This window comes from Engystomops pustulosus, chromosome 5 (assembly GCF_040894005.1).
Source record: "Engystomops pustulosus chromosome 5, aEngPut4.maternal, whole genome shotgun sequence".
NCBI lineage: Eukaryota > Metazoa > Chordata > Amphibia > Anura > Leptodactylidae > Engystomops > Engystomops pustulosus.
Genome location: NC_092415.1, coordinates 153529298 through 153550201, shown reverse-complemented (window position 1 = coordinate 153550201; position 20904 = coordinate 153529298). Strand labels below are relative to the sequence as shown.

The 20904-nt window shown below is 43.8% G+C and overlaps 1 protein-coding gene across 2 annotated transcripts in view; it reads right to left on the bottom strand.

Annotated features, from left to right (window-relative positions):
- Positions 1-20904, bottom strand: part of TMEM108 (transmembrane protein 108) — a 129974-nt gene that overhangs the window by 10837 nt on the left and 98233 nt on the right. For both annotated transcript variants that reach the window (XM_072153464.1, XM_072153465.1), the window contains one exon: positions 16240-17205. In XM_072153464.1, the coding sequence (XP_072009565.1) occupies positions 16240-17205 (966 nt within the window). The remainder of the gene's footprint in view (positions 1-16239; positions 17206-20904) is intronic.

Sequence of the window (20904 nt, the reverse complement as noted above, 5' to 3'; positions counted from 1 at the left end):
ATTTTGTATGCTGTAACAGAATTAATTGTTAATGAAACTACCATATAAAAATTATATTTACCTATTACCACTGTGTACAATGTATAATATCCCGTCCTATCCTGACCACTAGAGATATCAGTTGTATAATCATATTATATGAAATATAATCACTAATCCAGGATCCTTCCCATAGGTAAAGTGCAGGAAGTATGCAAATATGTTTTCCAAGGTGGAAAATGGAAAAAATGCCTTCTTTTCCTACCTTGAAAGGCAGCCCCCTTAACACCAAGTATAACCTACCTACAAGAAGTCTAATACAATGATGTGGGATTAAAGGGGTATTCCCGTTATAGGAAATTAATGTTATTGTTTGTAGTATCAAAACTTATACAATTTTTCAATATACTTTCTGTATCAATTCCTCAGGGTTTTCTAGATCTCTGCTTGCTGTAATTCTATTCTTAATGTGGGGACCCACACACTATGACAACCCTCTTCTAAAATCTTGCAACATTTGTTTTTGATAAGCGTGACCACCTAGTCCCTACCCTGGGTAGTAACTGGTTAAATCTGTCATCTTCCTCAATTGTAGCAGTGTGCAATTCTAAGAACAGATGTCAGAACAGGATCATCAATCAGTCATGGAGCAAGCTTCAATTTGCAGCTTACAAGAACGGCTCATTAGTGGACAGTGATTTATAGCTCTGACATTTCCACTCATCATTGAAGCGTAAGGTGAACAATTACTAATCAACTTCCTAAATATAACTGCAACTGCAGAAAGGAAATTTACATTTTTTAGTGCAGCAATTACTGTCATGTCCACTAGATGGCAGCAGTGACTCTTTTTCTTATTGAAGGTTGCTTGGAGTTTTATCTCGAAATTTTTTTCTAAAATGATCATCATAACATCTTTTCTTTAATAATAATAAGTTCCAATGTTCCTTATTAGAGATGAGCGAACACTAAAATGCTCGGGTACTCGTTATTCGAGACGAACTTTTCCCGATGCTCGAGTGCTCGTCTCGAATAACGAACCCCATTGAAGTCAATGGGAGACTCGAGCATTTTTCAAGGGGACCAAGGCTCTGCACAGGGAAGCTTGGCCAAACACCTGGGAACCTCAGAAAAGGATGGAAACACCACGGAAATGGACAGGAAACAGCAGGGGCAGCATGCATGGATGCCTCTGAGGCTGCTTAAACGCACCATTATGCCAAAATTATGGGCAACAGCATGGCCATGACAGAGTGACAGAATGAAGCTAGATAGCATCTAAAACATCCAATAATTGACCCTGACACTATAGGGGACGGCATGCAGAGGCAGCGGCAGCAGGCTAGAGAGTGTCATGGCGACATACCCTAAATGGACTCAGGCTTCAAACCAATGGGTGGCAGAGAGGAACCAAAGGAGGTGAGCAAGAAGTGCTCAAATAATATCGGTACATGATAAAAGTTTGCCAGTATATTTTGTGGATTACACAGCAGGGTGGCGACAAAGTTAACATGGAAGCCATGAAAACAACCCAAAATTCTGCCTGACACAGCTCGTTTGATAAGGGGACCATGTATGGAGGCAGTGAACTAGTAGTAGATTAAAGGTGCTGCAGTTAAAACTATGTTAGTTGGATCTTGGCATGGAGCTGGCGCTCCGCTGCCAGGCGAGCTTTCGCCAATCCAAGCCCCTGTCTCTAGGCTACTCCCCAAACAGCACTTTTGTATAAGATCAAGTGTAGTAGCGTTCTTATAAGTTTAGGATATGCCGGGTGAGGGGAATGTAAACAGATACGCAAGAAGCGCATGATGCGCATGGAGCTGGCGCTCCGCTGCCAGGCGAGCTTTCGCCAATCCAAGCCCCTGTCTCTAGGCTACTCCCCAAACAGCACTTTTGTATAAGATCAAGTGTAGTAGCGTTCTTATAAGTTTAGGATATGCCGGGTGAGGGGAATGTAAACAGATGCGCAAGAAGCGCATGATGCGCATGGAGCTGGCGCTCCGCTGCCAGGCGAGCTTTCGCAAATCCAAGCCCCTGTCTCTAGGCTACTCCCCAAACAGCACTTTTGTATAAGATCAAGTGTAGTAGCGTTCTTATAAGTTTAGGATATGCCGGGTGAGGGGAATGTAAACAGATGCGCAAGAAGCGCATGATGCGCATGGAGCTGGCGCTCCGCTGCCAGGCGAGCTTTCGCAAATCCAAGCCCCTGTCTCTAGGCTACTCCCCAAACAGCACTTTTGTATAAGATCAAGTGTAGTAGCGTTCTTATAAGTTTAGGATATGGCGGGTGAGGGGAATGTAAACAGATGCGCAAGAAGCGCTGAAATAATATCCCTAAATGGTAAAAGTTTGCAAGTATATTTTGTGGATTACACAGCAGGGTGGCGACAAAGTTAACAACTTTGATGTGGAATCCATGAAAACAACCCAAATTTCTGCCTGACACACCTCGTTTGATAAAGGGACGATGTATGGAGGCAGCTATATGGACGACTTTTGGAGGTAGCAATGGAGACAACGTGTGGAGGCTGCTATGGAGACAATTTAATTTGGATAGTGCCTGTATGTGGCAGTCCCAAACATTTTTCAAACCAGAGGAGCAGGTAGGTGGCCCTCCAGTAAAATGGGATAGATTGAGTGCCTGTATGTGGCAGTCCCAAAAATTGTTCAAACCAGAGGAGCAGGTAGGTGGCCCTCCAGTAAAATGGAATAGATTGAGTGCCTGTATGTGGCAGTCCCAAAAATTGTTCAAACCAGAGGAGCAGGTAGGTGGCCCTGCAGTAAAATGGAATAGATTGAGTGCCTGTATGTGGCAGTCCCAAAAATGTTTCAAACCAGAGGAGCAGGTAGGTGGCCCTCCAGTAAAATGGGATAGATTGAGTGCCTGTATGTGGCAGTCCCAAAAATGTTTCAAACCAGAGGAGCAGGTAGGTGGCCCTCCAGTAAAATGGAATAGATTGAGTGCCTGTATGTGGCAGTCCCAAAAATTGTTCAAACCAGAGGAGCAGGTAGGTGGCCCTGCAGTAAAATGGAATAGATTGAGTGCCTGTATGTGGCAGTCCCAAAAATGTTTCAAACCAGAGGAGCAGGTAGGTGGCCCTCCAGTAAAATGGAATAGATTGAGTGCCTGTATGTGGCAGTCCCAAAAATTCTTCAAACCAGAGGAGCAGGTAGGTGGCCCTGCAGTAAAATGGAATAGATTGAGTGCCTGTATGTGGCAGTCCCAAAAATGTTTCAAACCAGAGGAGCAGGTAGGTGGCCCTCCAGTAAAATGGAATAGATTGAGTGCCTGTATGTGGCAGTCCCAAAAATTCTTCAAACCAGAGGAGCAGGTAGGTGGCCCTCCAGTAAAATGGAATAGATTGAGTGCCTGTATGTGGCAGTCCCAAAAATTGTTCAAACCAGAGGACCGGGTAGGTGGCCCTCCAGAAAAATGGAATAGATTGAGTGCCTGTATGTGGCACTCACAAAAATTGTTTCAAACAGAGGACCGGGTAGGTGGCCCTCCAGAAAAATTAAATGCATGAAGTATAGCAAGAGCCAGTGGGCCCTGTCAAAAAATAGCCATTTTCCTCTGCTTTACTGTACAAAGAGGAGGAGAAGGAGGAAAATGAGGAGGAGGAGGAGGAGTGGATCAATTATTCAGGTTGAGCTTCCTTCACCTGGTGGAGATTGGAAATTCTGAGAAATCCAGCCTTTATTCATTTTAATAAGCGTCAGCCTGTCAGCGCTGTCAGTCGACAGGCGTGTACGCTTATCGGTGATGATGCCACCAGCTGCACTGAAAACCCGCTCGGACAAGACGCTAGCGGCAGGGCAGGCAAGAACCTCCAAGGCGTACAGCGCCAGTTCGTGCCACATGTCCAGCTTTGAAACCCAGTAGTTGTAGGGAGCTGTGTGATCATTTAGGACGATGGTATGGTCAGCTACGTACTCCCTCACCATCTTTCTGTAAAGATCAGCCCTACTCTGCCGAGACTGGGGACAGGTGACAGTGTCTTGCTGGGGTGACATAAAGCTGGCAAAAGCCTTGTAAAGCGTACCCTTGCCAGTGCTGGACAAGCTGCCTGCTCGCCTACTCTCCCTCGCTACTTGTCCCGCAGAACTACGCACTCTGCCGCTAGCGCTGTCAGAAGGGAAATACTGTTTCAGCTTGTGCACCAGGGCCTGCTGGTATTCATGCATTCTCACACTCCTTTCCTCTGCAGGGATGAGAGTGGCAAGATTTTGCTTGTACCGTGGGTCCAGGAGAGTGAACACCCAGTAATCGGTGCTGGAATAAATTCTTTGAACGCGAGGGTCACGGGATAGGCAGCCTAGCATGAAATCTGCCATATGCGCCAGAGTACCAACGCGTAAGAATTCACTCCCCTCACTGGCCTGACTGTCCATTTCCTCCTCCTCCAACTCCTCCAACTCCTCTTCTTCTGCCCATACACGCTGAACAGTGAAGGACTCAACAATGGTCCCCTCTTGTGTCTCGCCAACATTCTCCTCCTCTTCCTCCTCATCCTCCTCCACCTCCACCTCCTCCGATATGCGCTGAGAAACAGACCTCAGGGTGCTTTGGCTATCAACAAGGGAATATTCTTCCCCCGTCTCTTGTGACGAGCGCAAAGCTTCCGACTTCATGCTGACCAGAGAGTTTTTCAACAGGCCAAGCAGCGGGATGGTGAGGCTGATGATGGCGGCATCGCCACTGACCATCTGTGTTGACTCCTCAAAGTTACTCAGCACCTGACAGATATCAGACATCCACGTCCACTCCTCATTGTAGACTTGAGGAAGCTGACTGACCTGACTACCAGTTCTGGTGGAAGTTGACATCTGGCAGTCTACAATCGCTCTGCGCTGCTGGTAAACTCTGGATAACATGGTCAGTGTTGAATTCCACCTCGTGGGCACGTCGCACAACAGTCGGTGAGCGGGCAGTTGGAGGCGGCGCTGCGCTGCCCTGAGAGTGGCAGCATCTGGGCTGGACTTCCTGAAATGCGCACAGATGCGGCGCACCTTCGTGAGCAAATCAGACAGATTGGGGTATGTCTTGAGGAAACGCTGCACTATCAGATTTAACACATGGGCCAGGCATGGCACATGTGTCAGTCTGCCGAGTTGCAGAGCCGCCACCAGGTTACGGCCGTTGTCACACACAACCATTCCCGGCTTCAGGTTCAGCGGTGCCAGCCACAGATCAGTCTGCGCCGTGATGCCCTGTAATAGCTCTTGGGCGGTGTGCCTTTTGTCGCCTAGGCTCAGCAGTTTGAGCACCGCCTGCTGTCGCTTAGCGACGGCACTGCTGCTGTGCCTAGAGCTACCGACTGATGGCGCCGTGCCCACGGATGGTAGTTCGGAGGAGGAGGTGGAGGAGGGGTGGGAGGAGGAGGAGGCATAGTAGGCCTGAAACACCTGGACCGAGGTAGGCCCCGCAATCCTCGGCGTCGGCAGTATATGAGCAGCCCCAGGGTCAGTCTCGGTCCCAGCCTCCACCAAGTTAACCCAATGTGCCGTCAGCGATATATAGTGGCCCTGCCCGGCAGCACTCGTCCACGTGTCCGTGGTCAGGTGGACCTTGTCAGAAACGGCGTTGGTCAGGGCACGGATGATGTTGTCTGACACGTGCTGGTGCAGGGCTGGGACGGCACATCGGGAAAAGTAGTGGCGGCTGGGGACCGAATACCGAGGGGCGGCCGCCGCCATGAGGTTGCGAAAGGCCTCGGTCTCTACTAGCCTATAGGGCAGCATCTCCAGGCTAAGCAATCTGGAGATGTGCACATTAAGGGCTTGGGCGTGCGGGTGGGTTGCACTATATTTGCGTTTCCGCTCCAGCGTCTGGGGTATGGAGAGCTGAACGCTGGTGGATGCTGTGGAGGATCGTGGAGGCGACGATGGGGTTTTTGGGCCAGGGTCCTGGGCAGGGGGCTGACTAGCAGCTGACACAGGGGAAGGAGCAGTGGTGTGCACGGCCGGAGGTGAACGGGCTTGTTGCCACTGAGTGGGGTGCTTAGCATTCATATGCCTGCGCATACTGGTGGTAGTTAAGCTAGTAGTGGTGGAACCCCTGCTGAGCCTGGTTTGGCAAATGTTGCACACCACAGTCCGTCGGTCATCCGGTGTTTCCTTAAAGAACCTCCACACTTCTGAAGATCTAGCCCTCGCCGCAAGAGCCCTCACCACGGGAGCTTCACTAGTTGACAGTGGCGCTGATGCACCAGCTCTGGCCCTGCCTCTCCGTCTGGCCCCACCACTGCCTCTTCCAACCTGTTCAGGTCGAGGACTCTCCTCCGTCTCAGAAGCACTGTGTTCACCCGGCCTCTCAACCCAGCTTGGGTCTGTCACCTCATCATCCTCCGATCCCTCAGTCTGCTCCCCCCTCGGACTTCCTGCCCTGACAACAACTTCCCCACTGTCTGACAACCGTGTCTCCTCATCGTCGGACACCTCTTTACACACTTCCACTACGTCAAGAAGGTCATCATCACCCACAGACTGTGACTGGTGGAAAACCTGGGCATCGGAAAATTGCTCAGCAGCAACCGGACAAGTGGTTTGTGACTGTGGGAAGGGTCCAGAAAACAGTTCCTCAGAGTATGCCGGTTCAAATGGCAAATTTTCCTGGGAGGGGGCAGACTGGGGGGGAGGAGGCTGAGGTGCAGGAGCTGGAGGAGTGGGGATTTCGGTGACATGGGTGGACTGCGTGGAAGACTGACTGGTGGTGGACAAATTGCTCGAAGCATTGTCAGCAATCCACGACATCACCTGTTCGCACTGTTCTGGCCTCAACAGTGCTCTACCACGAGTCCCAGTAACTTCAGACATGAACCTAGGGAGTGTAGCTCTGCGGCGTTCCCCTGCTCCCTCATCAGCAGGTGGTGTCTCACCCCGCCCAGGACCACGGCCTCTGACCCCTGCAGTAGTTGGACGCCCACGTCCCCGCCCTCGTCCTCTACCCCTAGCCCTGGGGTTAAACATTTTTAAAATGAGAGTTATAACTTTTTTTTTTTTTTACTTTTTTTTTTTTTTTGTGTGTTTTTTTGTGTTTTTTGTTTTTTTTTGTGTTTTTTGTTTTTTTTTGAGTTTTTAGAACCAAACAATCCTATCCTATTGCTATGGCTATTTTCTAGCCAAGTATCAAAGGAAGCACACTACTATGCCAGATGAGATGACACTGAGTTATTGCCTAATAGAAATCCAACCCCTACTGAATTTTGCCACTTCAGCCTTTGCTATGGATATGTGCGCCACTAAGCGCAGAACACAGCGGTCGCAAGTCTCACTACAAATTGCTCAGAATTGGCAAGTACATGCACTGCAGAAACTACAGCCACCAGCAGATCAACCAGAAATCAAATATATAGAACGCTACTGTAGGCTTCAAGAAGCTATTTGTATTCTCCTATGGCTATTTTCTAGCCAAGTATCAAAGGAAGCACACTACTATGCCAGATGAGATGACACTGAGTTATTGCCTAATAGAAATCCAACCCCTACTGAATTTTCCCACTTCAGCCTTTGCTATGGATATGTGCGCCACTAAGCGCAGAACACAGCGGTCGCAAGTCTCACTACAAATTGCTCAGAATTGGCAAGTACATGCACTGCAGAAACTACAGCCACCAGCAGATCAACCAGAAATCAAATATATAGAACGCTACTGTAGGCTTCAAGAAGCTATTTGTATTCTCCTATGGCTATTTTCTAGCCAAGTATCAAAGGAAGCACACTACTATGCCAGATGAGATGACACTGAGTTATTGCCTAATAGAAATCCAACCCCTACTGAATTTTGCCACTTCAGCCTTTGCTATGGATATGTGCGCCACTAAGCGCAGAACACAGCGGTCGCAAGTCTCACTACAAATTGCTCAGAATTGGCAAGTACATGCACTGCAGAAACTACAGCCACCAGCAGATCAACCAGAAATCAAATATATAGAACGCTACTGTAGGCTTCAAGAAGCTATTTGTATTCTCCTATGGCTATTTTCTAGCCAAGTATCAAAGGAAGCACACTACTATGCCAGATGAGATGACACTGAGTTATTGCCTAATAGAAATCCAACCCCTACTGAATTTTGCCACTTCAGCCTTTGCTATGGATATGTGCGCCACTAAGCGCAGAACACAGCGGTCGCAAGTCTCACTACAAATTGCTCAGAATTGGCAAGTACATGCACTGCAGAAACTACAGCCACCAGCAGATCAACCAGAAATCAAATATATAGAACGCTACTGTAGGCTTCAAGAAGCTATTTGTATTCTCCTATGGCTATTTTCTAGCCAAGTATCAAAGGAAGCACACTACTATGCCAGATGAGATGACACTGAGTTATTGCCTAATAGAAATCCAACCCCTACTGAATTTTGCCACTTCAGCCTTTGCTATGGATATGTGCGCCACTAAGCGCAGAACACAGCGGTCGCAAGTCTCACTACAAATTGCTCAGAATTGGCAAGTACATGCACTGCAGAAACTACAGCCACCAGCAGATCAACCAGAAATCTAATATATAGAACGCTACTGTAGGCTTCAAGAAGCTATTTGTATTCTCCTATGGCTATTTTCTAGCCAAGTATCAAAGGAAGCACACTACTATGCCAGATGAGATGACACTGAGTTATTGCCTAATAGAAATCCAACCCCTACTGAATTTTCCCACTTCAGCCTTTGCTATGGATATGTGCGCCACTAAGCGCAGAACACAGCGGTCGCAAGTCTCACTACAAATTGCTCAGAATTGGCAAGTACATGCACTGCAGAAACTACAGCCACCAGCAGATCAACCAGAAATCAAATATATAGAACGCTACTGTAGGCTTCAAGAAGCTATTTGTATTCTCCTATGGCTATTTTCTAGCCAAGTATCAAAGGAAGCACACTACTATGCCAGATGAGATGACACTGAGTTATTGCCTAATAGAAATCCAACCCCTACTGAATTTTGCCACTTCAGCCTTTGCTATGGATATGTGCGCCACTAAGCGCAGAACACAGCGGTCGCAAGTCTCACTACAAATTGCTCAGAATTGGCAAGTACATGCACTGCAGAAACTAAAGCCACCAGCAGATCAACCAGAAATCAAATATATAGAACGCTACTGTAGGCTTCAAGAAGCTGTTTGTATTCTCCTATGGCTATTTTCTAGCCAAGTATCAAAGGAAGCACACTACTATGCCAGATGAGATGACACTGAGTTATTGCCTAATAGAAATCCAACCCCTACTGAATTTTCCCACTTCGGTCTTTGCTATGGATATGTGTGCCACTAAGAGCTAAACACAACGGTAGCAAGTCCCCCTGCTAATTCCTCACAAAATGGTAAAAGATGCAAATTAAAATAAAAAAAGTAGAACGTTATTGTAGCCCTAAGAAGGGCTGTTGGGTTCTTTGAGAATCACTCCTGCCTAACAGTAAGCTAATAGAACACCCTAACGCTTTCCCTGACCAGCAGCAGCTCTCTCCCTAGCGGCATCCAGAGACAGAATGATCCGAGCAGCGCGGCCAGCGGCTAGTCTATCCCAGGGTCACCTGATCTGGCCAGCCAACCACTGCTATCGACGTGTAAGGGTACCACGTCATGCTGGGTGGAGTGCAGAGTCTCCTGGCTTGTGATTGGCTCTGTTTCTGGCCGCCAAAAAGCAAAACGGCGGGAGCTGCCATTTTCTCGAGCGGGCAAAGTATTCGTCCGAGCAACGAGCAGTTTCGAGTACCCTAATGCTCGACCGAGCATCAAGCTCGGACGAGCATGTTCGCTCATCTCTATTCCTTATCAATGCTCACTTGTTTTGTTTTAATGGAAATTTGCAAAATTCAGTAATAATGAATATTAGTAAATTTTGCATCCATACTTGCATTTCAACTAAATTTAAGTGAAAAAAGATCTATGGGTGGTTTTTCGGGTCCATAAGCCACGGGGCCCACAAGCCTCAATAAGTAAGTATTTCAAATCCTTCAACTTTACTGAGATTTATGATTGAGACTGCCAGACATGCTCCCCCAAGCATGGATTATCACAGGTAGGCACTAGCTAGGCATCATGTAAGGGAGGCTTTGCAGAAAAAAACAGCTGAAAGGGTCGACATCACTGTATATAACTTATCCATAATCAGTTCTCACTATTTAGAACTGTTATCTAACATAATTATAGACGCATAAAAACATATATTTTGGGGGTGCCAGTGTTGCATTATTAGGTCATATCCCTGTAAGCAAAACTTTTGCAATAGGACCCGTGAGGCTTCAGCTACTCACTTGTCTTTCAGGGTGTAATATGTCTGTAGGATACAAGAATAGATAACAGGACACCTCCCAACCATCCCGAATCCAGTGGGATAGTCCCAGATTATGGGGTTTGACCGCTGTCCCGAGTGGCAGGAGGTATATCCTACAGATGCAGATGTGATGGTGATACAAGGAGCCATTGGGCCTCATTTACTAAGAACAGTGCAGTCTGTACTATGTGCAGTCTGCCTGTGTAGTGTGCAGGGGGTCGCCAGATTGTGGCACCCATTCTGCATGAATCTGGCGCCCCCTACACTACACTACAATTTTGAGTTCAGAAAAGAAAGGAAGGCATTATCAGTGGGGAAAGTGGGGATTATATATGAAGGGCATATATAAAAGGTGATATAGAGGAGGCCACAAAAAATGTGGAGCTAAAATGAAGAGCTGTTATATGTGAGGGTGGTACAGGAAGGATTGGCCACTAAGGCAGTGATGGTGAACTGTTTAGAGGCCGAGTGCCCAAACTACAGCCAAAAAGCCACTTATTCATCACAAAGTGCCAACACAGCAAATTAATCAGCAACTTGTTGCTCCGTTCTCTGCCACAAGAACAATTTCAGGGCAGGAGCATGATAATCCACCCCTGTCAACACCTGCTTGCTCCTACCATCCCAGGAAGCCCACAAATTGATTTAAATAGTGCTGCATGAATATTCTGGACTACCCAGGACTGAAGGATGATGCCTTCAATCACTCATCCTGTCTGGTAAACTGTGCGGGGTGATGGCCTGGAAGCCAATTAAGATGGCTCTGGGTGCCACTTCTGGCTCCCTTGCCATATGTCCACCACCACTGCACTGTAATGTGTGTATCATACTGTGAGGATATAATAGGGGTAGGGCTTAGGGCACAAAATCTTGCTGCCTGTGTTGCTCGCCACATCATCTGTCCCTCCTGCTCTATCACAACATTTGGAAGGTATGGATAACACAGCGCATGCAGGAAAGGTAAGAGAGATATCTACAATGAATGCACGCTTATGCATATATTTACATGTATTTATGCATTTATACATTTTCTGATTTGTGCTAACATTAGAATGCCTTTTATGTGATACAACCCTAAAACAGACTACCGACTATTGACAGTCTTTTTGCATTGTAAACTATGGAAATCTATTCAAGATATCTCGCCAGAAGAAAGTGTTGTGCTCCTAGTGTGAAATGCACTTATACTTGTGAAAGCTTCTAACACTTATCTATTAAAAAACCCATCTTGCATTTCCTTAACTCATTCTCTACCCTGAAAGAATTAGTGGAATCGTGTGTTTGTTGCCCTGGAAACCAGTGTCCACCTTTATGCATTCTCCAGTGTACAGTATATATGTTTTAACCCCCCCCCCCCCTGCCATATATTTCTTTTTTTAACATCCTGTCAACAGGTAAAACCGCTTCTCTGTGCTTTTTATTGCTTCACTCTCCTGCATTGAACAGTGTATCTTAAATCCCAATGAACCAGGATTCTTCTCTGTGAGATTAGACAATCCAGTGACTGTCTGTAGAGAGTTAAGTCATTAGATACTTTAACAGGTTCCTTTATCTGTAAGCTGTCAGTGAAGAACAGGACAAAAAGCTGATTTACACAAACTGCTTAAAGGGAACCTGTCACCACATTTGCACATATACAGCCAGTGACAGGTTCCTATAGAACTCTATTAATTGACTGACTGACTCCCTTCTTTTAGCTAAAAATATTTTCGCTTACATCCACAGAAATCACCTTTTATCTTATATAACCTGGCATCCGAGGGGGCGTGTCCTGCTCGGCCCCTCCCATCTAATGCTCCCCTTGCCTTAGGCCTCCTTACTGGTCACAGTTCACATCATGTGACCAGAGTGACATCTTCTTAGGTCATTTAGTGTGTTAACAATAGCAAACTGTATGTATCTGACCACATGAAGTCACAGCATTTCATGTGATCATACCTGCGATGATGTCACTGATCACATGTCATGAATGTAACACAAGGTACCGTATAAAAAGATTGACACAATATTTCCCATCTGTACATAGAGCTTTATACGTCTGTAGTTGAATATTAGCAGACGGTCCCTAAGTACAAGGAGGAAGAGCAGGAATTTGAAGAGACACAGAGCTGTCAGTCAGAATAATGGGGCGTGGTTCACTGGTATCTCTGACTCTTCTCCTCTCTCAGGAAAGTCAGAAAAGCTAATTTGGCTGTAATTAAGGTACAGTGTCCCACTGGCAGCTAATTTTAGGTGATATGGGAAGGACTTGTAACCCTTTATCAGCAGTCATTGTTAGTCAGGGGGGGGGGGGCAAAATCTGGTGACAAGTCCTCTTTAAAGTAAATATACCTTCGAAATTAAGTATGATAAACCAATTACACTTACTCATAGATGCAGGCAATGCGACAGTGAAAATCTTATTATATCATTTTATCCATGGACTCCTTTCTTATAAAATCAACTTTTAAAATTATGCTAATGAAAGGCTCATGTGGTTATTACCAAAGCCCTCCATGCTGCTGATTCATGGCCTTTTACATGGTGCAGGAGTACTTCCCCCCTCCCGCTGTGTGCTGGAACTTCTGCTGCAGAAAGTTTACATAAGAAAGAGGGGAGAAGTGCTGAGAGAGCAGACTGGGACAGAGAAACAGTTAAAAAGCCTGTGAAACTTCAGCAAGGAGGGGCTCTGGTAACACCCCAGGAGCCATTTAGCCTTATTTACATAGTTTTAAAAGATGATTTTAGAAGGAAGGAGGTCATTGACAACAAATATAAGATTACCAGAGTCACAATACCTGGATCTATGAGTAAGTGTTCCTTGTTTACCATGCTTGTTTTGATGGATTTTTTGATGACTAAGGCTAAGATAAAGGACATCCGCACTATTCATTTATGCAATTTTGTAAAAATGTAAGGTATGCTTAAAAGGTGTCTCACCAGGGTAAATGTGCAGTTATATTACAAAATCCCTTGCATCCCTATAGAAGCACCCAAAGCTCATCTTCCACTGCATATGGATTTTTGGATTACTATAAAGAGGGTGGAACACTAATGTATTTAATGTTTTTAACTACAGATACATGGATGAATTTGCATTTCAGCTGAAGTATTCACCATGGACAGATTATATGCACTGGAAGTAAACATAGAAGCTTTCTATAGCAGCACAGCAAGCAGAGAACTAGAAAACTGTAAGCAATTGATATAAAAAGTATACTGAAAAATTGTATAACTTTTCCTTACACAAACCACATCAATTATTTACTGAAATGGCCAACCCCTTTAAGACTGTCTGCTGTATAGGCTCTTCTTCCAATAACCAACACAAAGGGGCTTATTTATTAAGGGTCGTGGATCGCACTTTCGTCGGACTGTTCGGTAGTTTCAGGTTTTTGCGCAGCTTTGACAGGTATTGAACAGGTGTATGCACTGGGATTGTGTCGCACGCAATCGTATTTTGGCGCAATCGCACTGGCTTTCATGCAACAGAAATCGGGGGGGCAGCTGGACGATCCGACTGATTCGGACTGAGCACGGGATTTAACTTTCAAATTGTGTCGAAATGCAGTGCATTTACATACACCAAGAAGAAGAAGGTGAACTCCAGCGGACCTGAGCGGGGAAGCAGCACATGCAGGATATAGGGTGCACGATCTTAGTGCATTAACGTCAGACAATGCACTTTCTGTGAACTTCGTCGGACAGGTAAGTAAATGTGGCGGAGGATATACATAGGATATATGCTAGTGTGTATACCAATGTGTACAGCACCTGTTTCACTAGTGGTGATACGTGACACTGTGCAGCGACTTGAAACTGTGTGAATTGGCTGCATGGATGCCACTCACACAAATCTGTCAGTAGTGTGCAGATAGCTAATGCACGATCGGAAATATTTAAGTGAGGGATTTCCGACCCCTGCACCTACTGAATGCCTGTTTGATGTAAAATAACGTTTTTGGCTGAAGAGTGGCCTCAATTTTAACAAGTATTTAATAAATATTAGGTTTTAAGTGTTCTTTTTTCAGGCAGAATATTTCATACAATTGAACACAAACAGTCATAAAATTTCATCGGTTCTTTATTAAGTAAATGTGCTCCAAATATTCCTTTTTATTTAGTTGGGTTCACACTAGCGCAGGGGTTTCTGATGATCTGTTGTGTTATTGGAGCAGAACAATTAATATGATGGAAGCAGTGTACAATGGTGAAGTCTGCAAAGTGGCTCTGAACAGAGTTTTCAGTGCAGAGGTGGACACAGCCTTACACCAGCTTCCAACTCCGTTCAGTAACATACTGTAGCTCTTCATACACTTCTGTGCACTTAGTTCAATATGCTTTGTATGCACATTTAAACTTACACCAAGTCTGTTCAGTCAGAAATACATCAAGCGTATGATGCCATCAGCAATAATTGTTCTATACACATCTTGCTCAGCACATGAAATGCATGTTTCCTTACCTGATTGAAAATGAACCATGTGGAAATCACTGATGTGAAAATAAAACCAACTAGAGTTGGCATTGGCAAATTTTGGCCTTGGGGCAAAAAGAATAATGGCCCAGATTTATTAAAAATAAGGCCAACTGCACTAAGGCTACTTACCAGCACAAGGCAGCAGAGGAGGAGGGGTGAACAGTGGCTCACCTCTATATCAAAGCAAAGCACTTCCTGTAAACAGAGAGAAAGATAAAGCATGCTCTATCTTTTCCCTGTCCATGGTATGGCGGCACAGGTGTACTCACCGTATCGCCACTGGGGACATATATATAAGTGCAGTTTGCCTCACAAATGTGCAGGGTGCGCCAGATAACTAAAAACTGGTGCATGGTATTCAATTATCCCTATTACTTCAGTTGTACCTTTTTTGTTTTACTAGGCTACAATTATAATATTGACATTAAGTCACGCTCCAGAACTTATCCCTTGCGCAGACGCACTGCGCAAGGAAGAAGCTCTCACGTATGCACAAAATTTCCAGACAGCCGGATGACGTCACCAGCAGTCTGTTCTCGAGCGAGCGGACGGAGGGGGTTAATATTAATGAGCCGGGGGAGTACATAACTAAGGAGTGGAGTAGCCATGAGGCGCTCAAGTGATGTGAGCTTGAGCGCCTACATAATTTTAAAAACTGATTTTCTCTGGACTACAAGTGACCTTGATTAAGCTGGAGTCACTTGCATCATCCCATAGAGGTAATGGTAGCATCAATTATAGGACAGTCTACCACCACTAATCTGTTGGTAGATTTCCTTTAAGGTAAAACCCTTAATAATCTACTGCCATCAATGTGAGTATCACAGAGAAAGAAGAGTCACATTGGATATAGAAAATATATGGGTCATATAACAAGACAAGCTCTAAAGTGTTAGCTAAAAAATAGGCTGAACCTCCAACAAGTAGATGCAACATATACCATGAAAAGATTATAAAATAGCGTGAGAAATAATAAGCTGAAAAAAGTAACAAATGCAGAATTTTAAACACTACTGTAAAAATTGTTAAAACAACAAAATAAAAACGACACTAATGCCAGGGGCGTACCTGTGGGGGGCGGGCATAGCAGGCTTCTGAATGGGCCTCCCTTCCCTCTTAAACAAAATGTTTGTACATATTTGTATACTCATGCATGTGAGTTACAATCACACACATTTATACACTCATATATGCACTAATTTATATACTTATACACATACAGTTCTTAATTTATACACACATTTTAACTGTCTTACACACATTGATACACTCATGCACAAACATAGAACATATATACACCATAGATATAACATATTTACACCACATATATGTTATATAACATAATATGTATACAATGGTGTACATCCTCCATTCTTAAGTGTGTCAGCTCGTATGACTGGGCCCCCTCACACTGCAGGACCCGTAGCAGCTGCTATGGCTGCTACCACTGTAGTTACGCCCATGACTAATGCTCAGCATACATCCAATTCTTTGCTTGAAAAAAATTAACAGAATAAAATGGAATACTTACAGCATGATGATATTGGTACACTAATAGCCAGGAATATCCAAGCAATATCCACCTTGCTAAGACAAATGGTCTCTCTGTGTTGCGGTTGACCTCCATCCTCTGTTACATGGGAAATATTCCCTGGAACCCCAGGCCTCCATGTTCCTGCCGGCACCAGCCTATTTAGAAAATTTCCAGTTGCAGAGGACCCAGCTGTAGACATGGTAATGGGACTCCTAGTTGTAGCATCCATAGTAAGAATCAATTGTACTGTGGTGGCATTGTCTGGCACTGTAAGCTGTACAGTACTCTTTGTGGTTCCTTGTACCAATGTAGTGGTCTTTAAAACTGAGGAGGACTGCAAAAAAGTTGGGGATGTAGTCACTCTCATGGTAGTAAGAGAAGATCCATTCAGTTGTCGTACAGAGAATAACGAGCCATTTCTGTTTAATACATCCCATAGTTTATAATGGTGGGACATGAAAGGCACTGACACTGATTCAATGGTCTTTGACATATCATCGGTAACAGTTGGTGAACTCTTGGACTGTTCCTCTTGGGAAAGGCTCTGCAAAGTGCCAACATGATGAAAAGTGTCTTTAAGGAAAGCAAGTATAGTGCTAGTACGCTCAGGGGTGGTTGTAGTCCTCAGTGGAACGCTTGAATGGGGCTCTGGTCTGAGGTAAGTTTCAGTAGACCCAGTCAACTCATCTGCCACAGTTTCAACAGTTTTCCTTTTAGTGTGTGCACTTCCGGAATTTGTTACACCCTGAATATTGAGAAATGGTGCTGCCATATGCCTGTCGCTGTAATCAACACCTTTACTGTGAAAAGGAGGCCGCGCAGACTTCCTAACAAGTCCAGAGCTGACACTTGGCATTACCATTGCTGCATTTGTATTTGCTTCTTTCAGTAAGTGATAAGTTGGAAACTGTTCCTTATCTGTAAGTGTGTTTCTTTCAGCCTGTGCCAAAACGAGTACAATACCTATAAGAGAAAAAAGGACAAAGCAAACACGTAAAGGGGTTGTCCAGGATTGGCAACAGCATAAAAAGGCAATAAAATTGGCAAAAATTGTGATAAAATTAATTAAAAAATAATTGATATTTACCTGTTGAATTTCTGAAGCTCTATTACTAACCTCTATCAATGTATCTTATATGTATCTCATCATACCTCCCAACTGTCCAGCATCTAGTGGGACAGTCCCAGATTTTTAGGTCTGAATCTTCTGGACTCATTAGATGCAATGGTGGGAAAGAAAGCTGTTGGCAGTGTTTACCAGAGTCCCTATAAGAACGGGGGTTGCTGAGCCCTTTATTTCAGGCTAGGAGCCTTTTAGCTATTCAAAAAAGTAAAATGCAGCACTTCCAAGTCTAAAAATAGTGGCAACAGTTTTAGATGGATACATGGCTAGTTAGGAGGTAGATATGATAGATAATAGATAGATAGGACATAGATATGATGGATAATAGATAGGAGGTAGGTATCGAGAAGATTTATAAGTAAATTGACAGAAAAAAATGGATAAATGGTTAGACAGATATATAGATAGGAAATAGACAAATTATAAGAGATAGATAACTAGAAAGATAGATGATAGATATATAGACAGGAAAAAGATGATATATAGACAGGAAATAGATGATAAGCATCTTCACCCAGGCATTCCACCAATGGGTATTAATGGAACAATACATCCTCTGCCCACAAAAGTACACATGCAGGGGCCCCTGGACAAATGCCCAGTTTTATGCCCCTTAATGCCGGCCCTGGGTGCTATCCTTAATTCTCTTACCCAAGAGTCCTGGCATACAATAATTCAAAGAAAGGTAGCCCTCCAATAAATGGTTCAAAAAGGGTGATCTCTCAGTCTCTCTTTCAATCTTCGCACAAAATACAAGTAAAAAAGATATTTATTAAGAGTATCTGAAGCCGTGAGCTAAGTTGCCATGATTTAGTCATGCACGTATAAGGTTGGCAGTGCCATTTCTATTTAGGAGCTGTTGCTATAGATACTGAACAAAGGTGATCCAGCTTCTCAGTGATATTAAACTTGCGACGACTAGAAAAAGTACAATTTGATCATCTATTTTCTGTACAAAAGAATAGTGAAAAAATGTTATGCTGCGATTGTGTCTTTATCCACCAATTAATACTATGAAAAACGGATGGGGGTGGGCCGGGATGTGGGTGATATATACTTATCAAACAAAATAATACGGAATACCAATATGTTATGCAGATGCATCAATTTTATAACTCTGTTGTGGAAATTATCTACTTAGGTGTAATCCCAGCCTTAGACACAACTATACAAGGTAGATTCTTGTAGTATTTATCTCCTCAGCTATTTTGCACCACAAAAATAACTTTGGTTGCTCACATTTTCATGCAGTCAATCACTTTACTCATGTGATTCCATATTTCATTAAAAACATGTCTAGTCATGTAATGTATTCTGCAGCCCTAGTTATAAGCACAGTTGGGGTTTCTTGATCATAATTCCCAGATTCAAAAAGAAAAGGGTTAACTCTGTTGGATCTCGCGGTCACTCCACGGAAGCCGCTGCTGGTTGCCACGCAACCATATCAGTATCGCCGCATGCCGGGCACAGATTGAGCATTACCTGTCTCTTGTGTATTTTAATTTCCCGGAGAAAAAAAGAAAATCAGAGGAGGCTGGAATAAATTATTTTTATCATTTCCAGTTGAATGCAGAACAATAAAGAAGCTCACAGGTTAATGTGAATTACATGTTGTAGACTTCCTACAAAATAGACTCCATTGGCACAGATGTGAATTTGGCCTTGAGGAGTTCATATATGTAGCCTAGTGATATTATGTCTCGCAGTATCAAAACCACTAACCAAGACGGTGTACAGCATAGAGGCAAGTGCAAGCAGCGGCTAAGGTGCCTATGAGAAGAGGGGGCCTCAGTGCTTGCCTTACAAAGCAATGCAAAGGGATTCGCAAGCTCTATTCCTATCTACCTATCTGTCTGTCTATCGAGGTGAATTATGAACATGAACAAAGAAGGAGCATTCCCCGGCAGACCTGAAAAATGCAGAAAATAGGTAACACTACAAATAAAAAAATCTGTAGATCCTTTTAGTTCTATGGTTCAATCCAAATACATGGCATCACCATGGATAACCCTTTAAAAGTGGGATCATTACTAACCACTCTAGTTATAAAAATTTCCTGCCAACTGTTTGATGCAAGTTGTGTACTTTAAAGTAAAACTTGGTAAAAATTTGGGTGTTTCACAATTAAAAAATATAAGTGGCAAAGTATTTTGAAATACAAATATTATATAGAATGTAAACAATACATAGAGATGACTCTCTGGTGGGGAGGAAAATGATCTGTTCTGCTGGTTTTAAATAATGAACCAAGAGGAAATTTCTTGGGGTATACTCATCTGGTCATTGACTTTTAATTTAATTCATCTGCCATATATATACATTTCTTCAATTGGATGTTATGAAAAGAAATGTACCTGTGTGAAGATAATTTCTGATAAATGTAGCCATGTTGTCCATTAGAAACCAGATTGTTGTCCTTGGATACGACCACCGGTGTTAGAGTGATTGCACAAAAAAAAACTAATACTTTTTACTCACAAAATAGCCAGGAGTTACTGCATGTCCCACAGCTATCCTGTGGTAATAAATGCTAAATCCAGGTGACCAGGTAGGGCTCAATTGGGCATGCATGAACACCTCTGCCAGAGTGCAGTGGTGGTCATATCCAAAGGCAGCTATCTAATTTCCACAACATGGATACATTTATGGGAAATTATCTTCACACAGGTACATTTGTTTAATAACATGCAAATAAACTAATGTCTATACATGGTAGATGATTTGAATTAAATGTGAATGCGCGTATGGGAAAACCCATTTAAAGGTGATTTACTATTAATTGTAAGATCAGCAGAGATGTCTAAAATGGTGGTTCAAAAAACAAAAGTAGCATGCCAAGAGCAATAAAGAGTTATAAAAATAACTTTTTCTGATACTGCTTATGACCCAATAAGTTCCACTATGAGGCATCTATGATGTAAAAATGTGAGACTTGATCATTTCTAACTATGTGGTAAAGCCTAAAGAGGTTTTTAGGGACTTTTACACCCATTTACATGATCCAGCCAAACCAGTTCCCTACATTGTGCGGGATGCGAAAATATTGAAAAAGTGATGTCCACAGTTTCTTTTCTATGAATAGTGCCCTATAAATCAACCATTTGAAACCATTTTTTGTTTCATCAAGTTTTACTTCTTTCAAATATATACATGTATTTACATCAATTCATTTTCATTTTCTTAAATCTTCTTATATATTACAACATTTTTTCGGCTAGTGTACGTACGTCCTAGTGAGTGTGCTATCACATGATTTTTAGAGCTATAAAGAAATTCACCTCATTTGGCGTTCTAGTAGTTTTTTTCTTCGCAACACTCACATGTTTGGAGGCCCCAGGGCTGAGACTGCCTTGTCTCTGACTGTTGGACAGAGTGGTATCGTCCACCTGCTGTGACGTTTCGAGGGACACGCCCCCTTCCTCAGACGTCTGAGGAAGGGGACGTGTCCCTCGAAACGTCACAGCAGGTGGACGATACCACTCTGTCCAACAGTCAGAGACAAGGCAGTCTCAGCCCTGGGGCCTCCAAACATGTGAGTG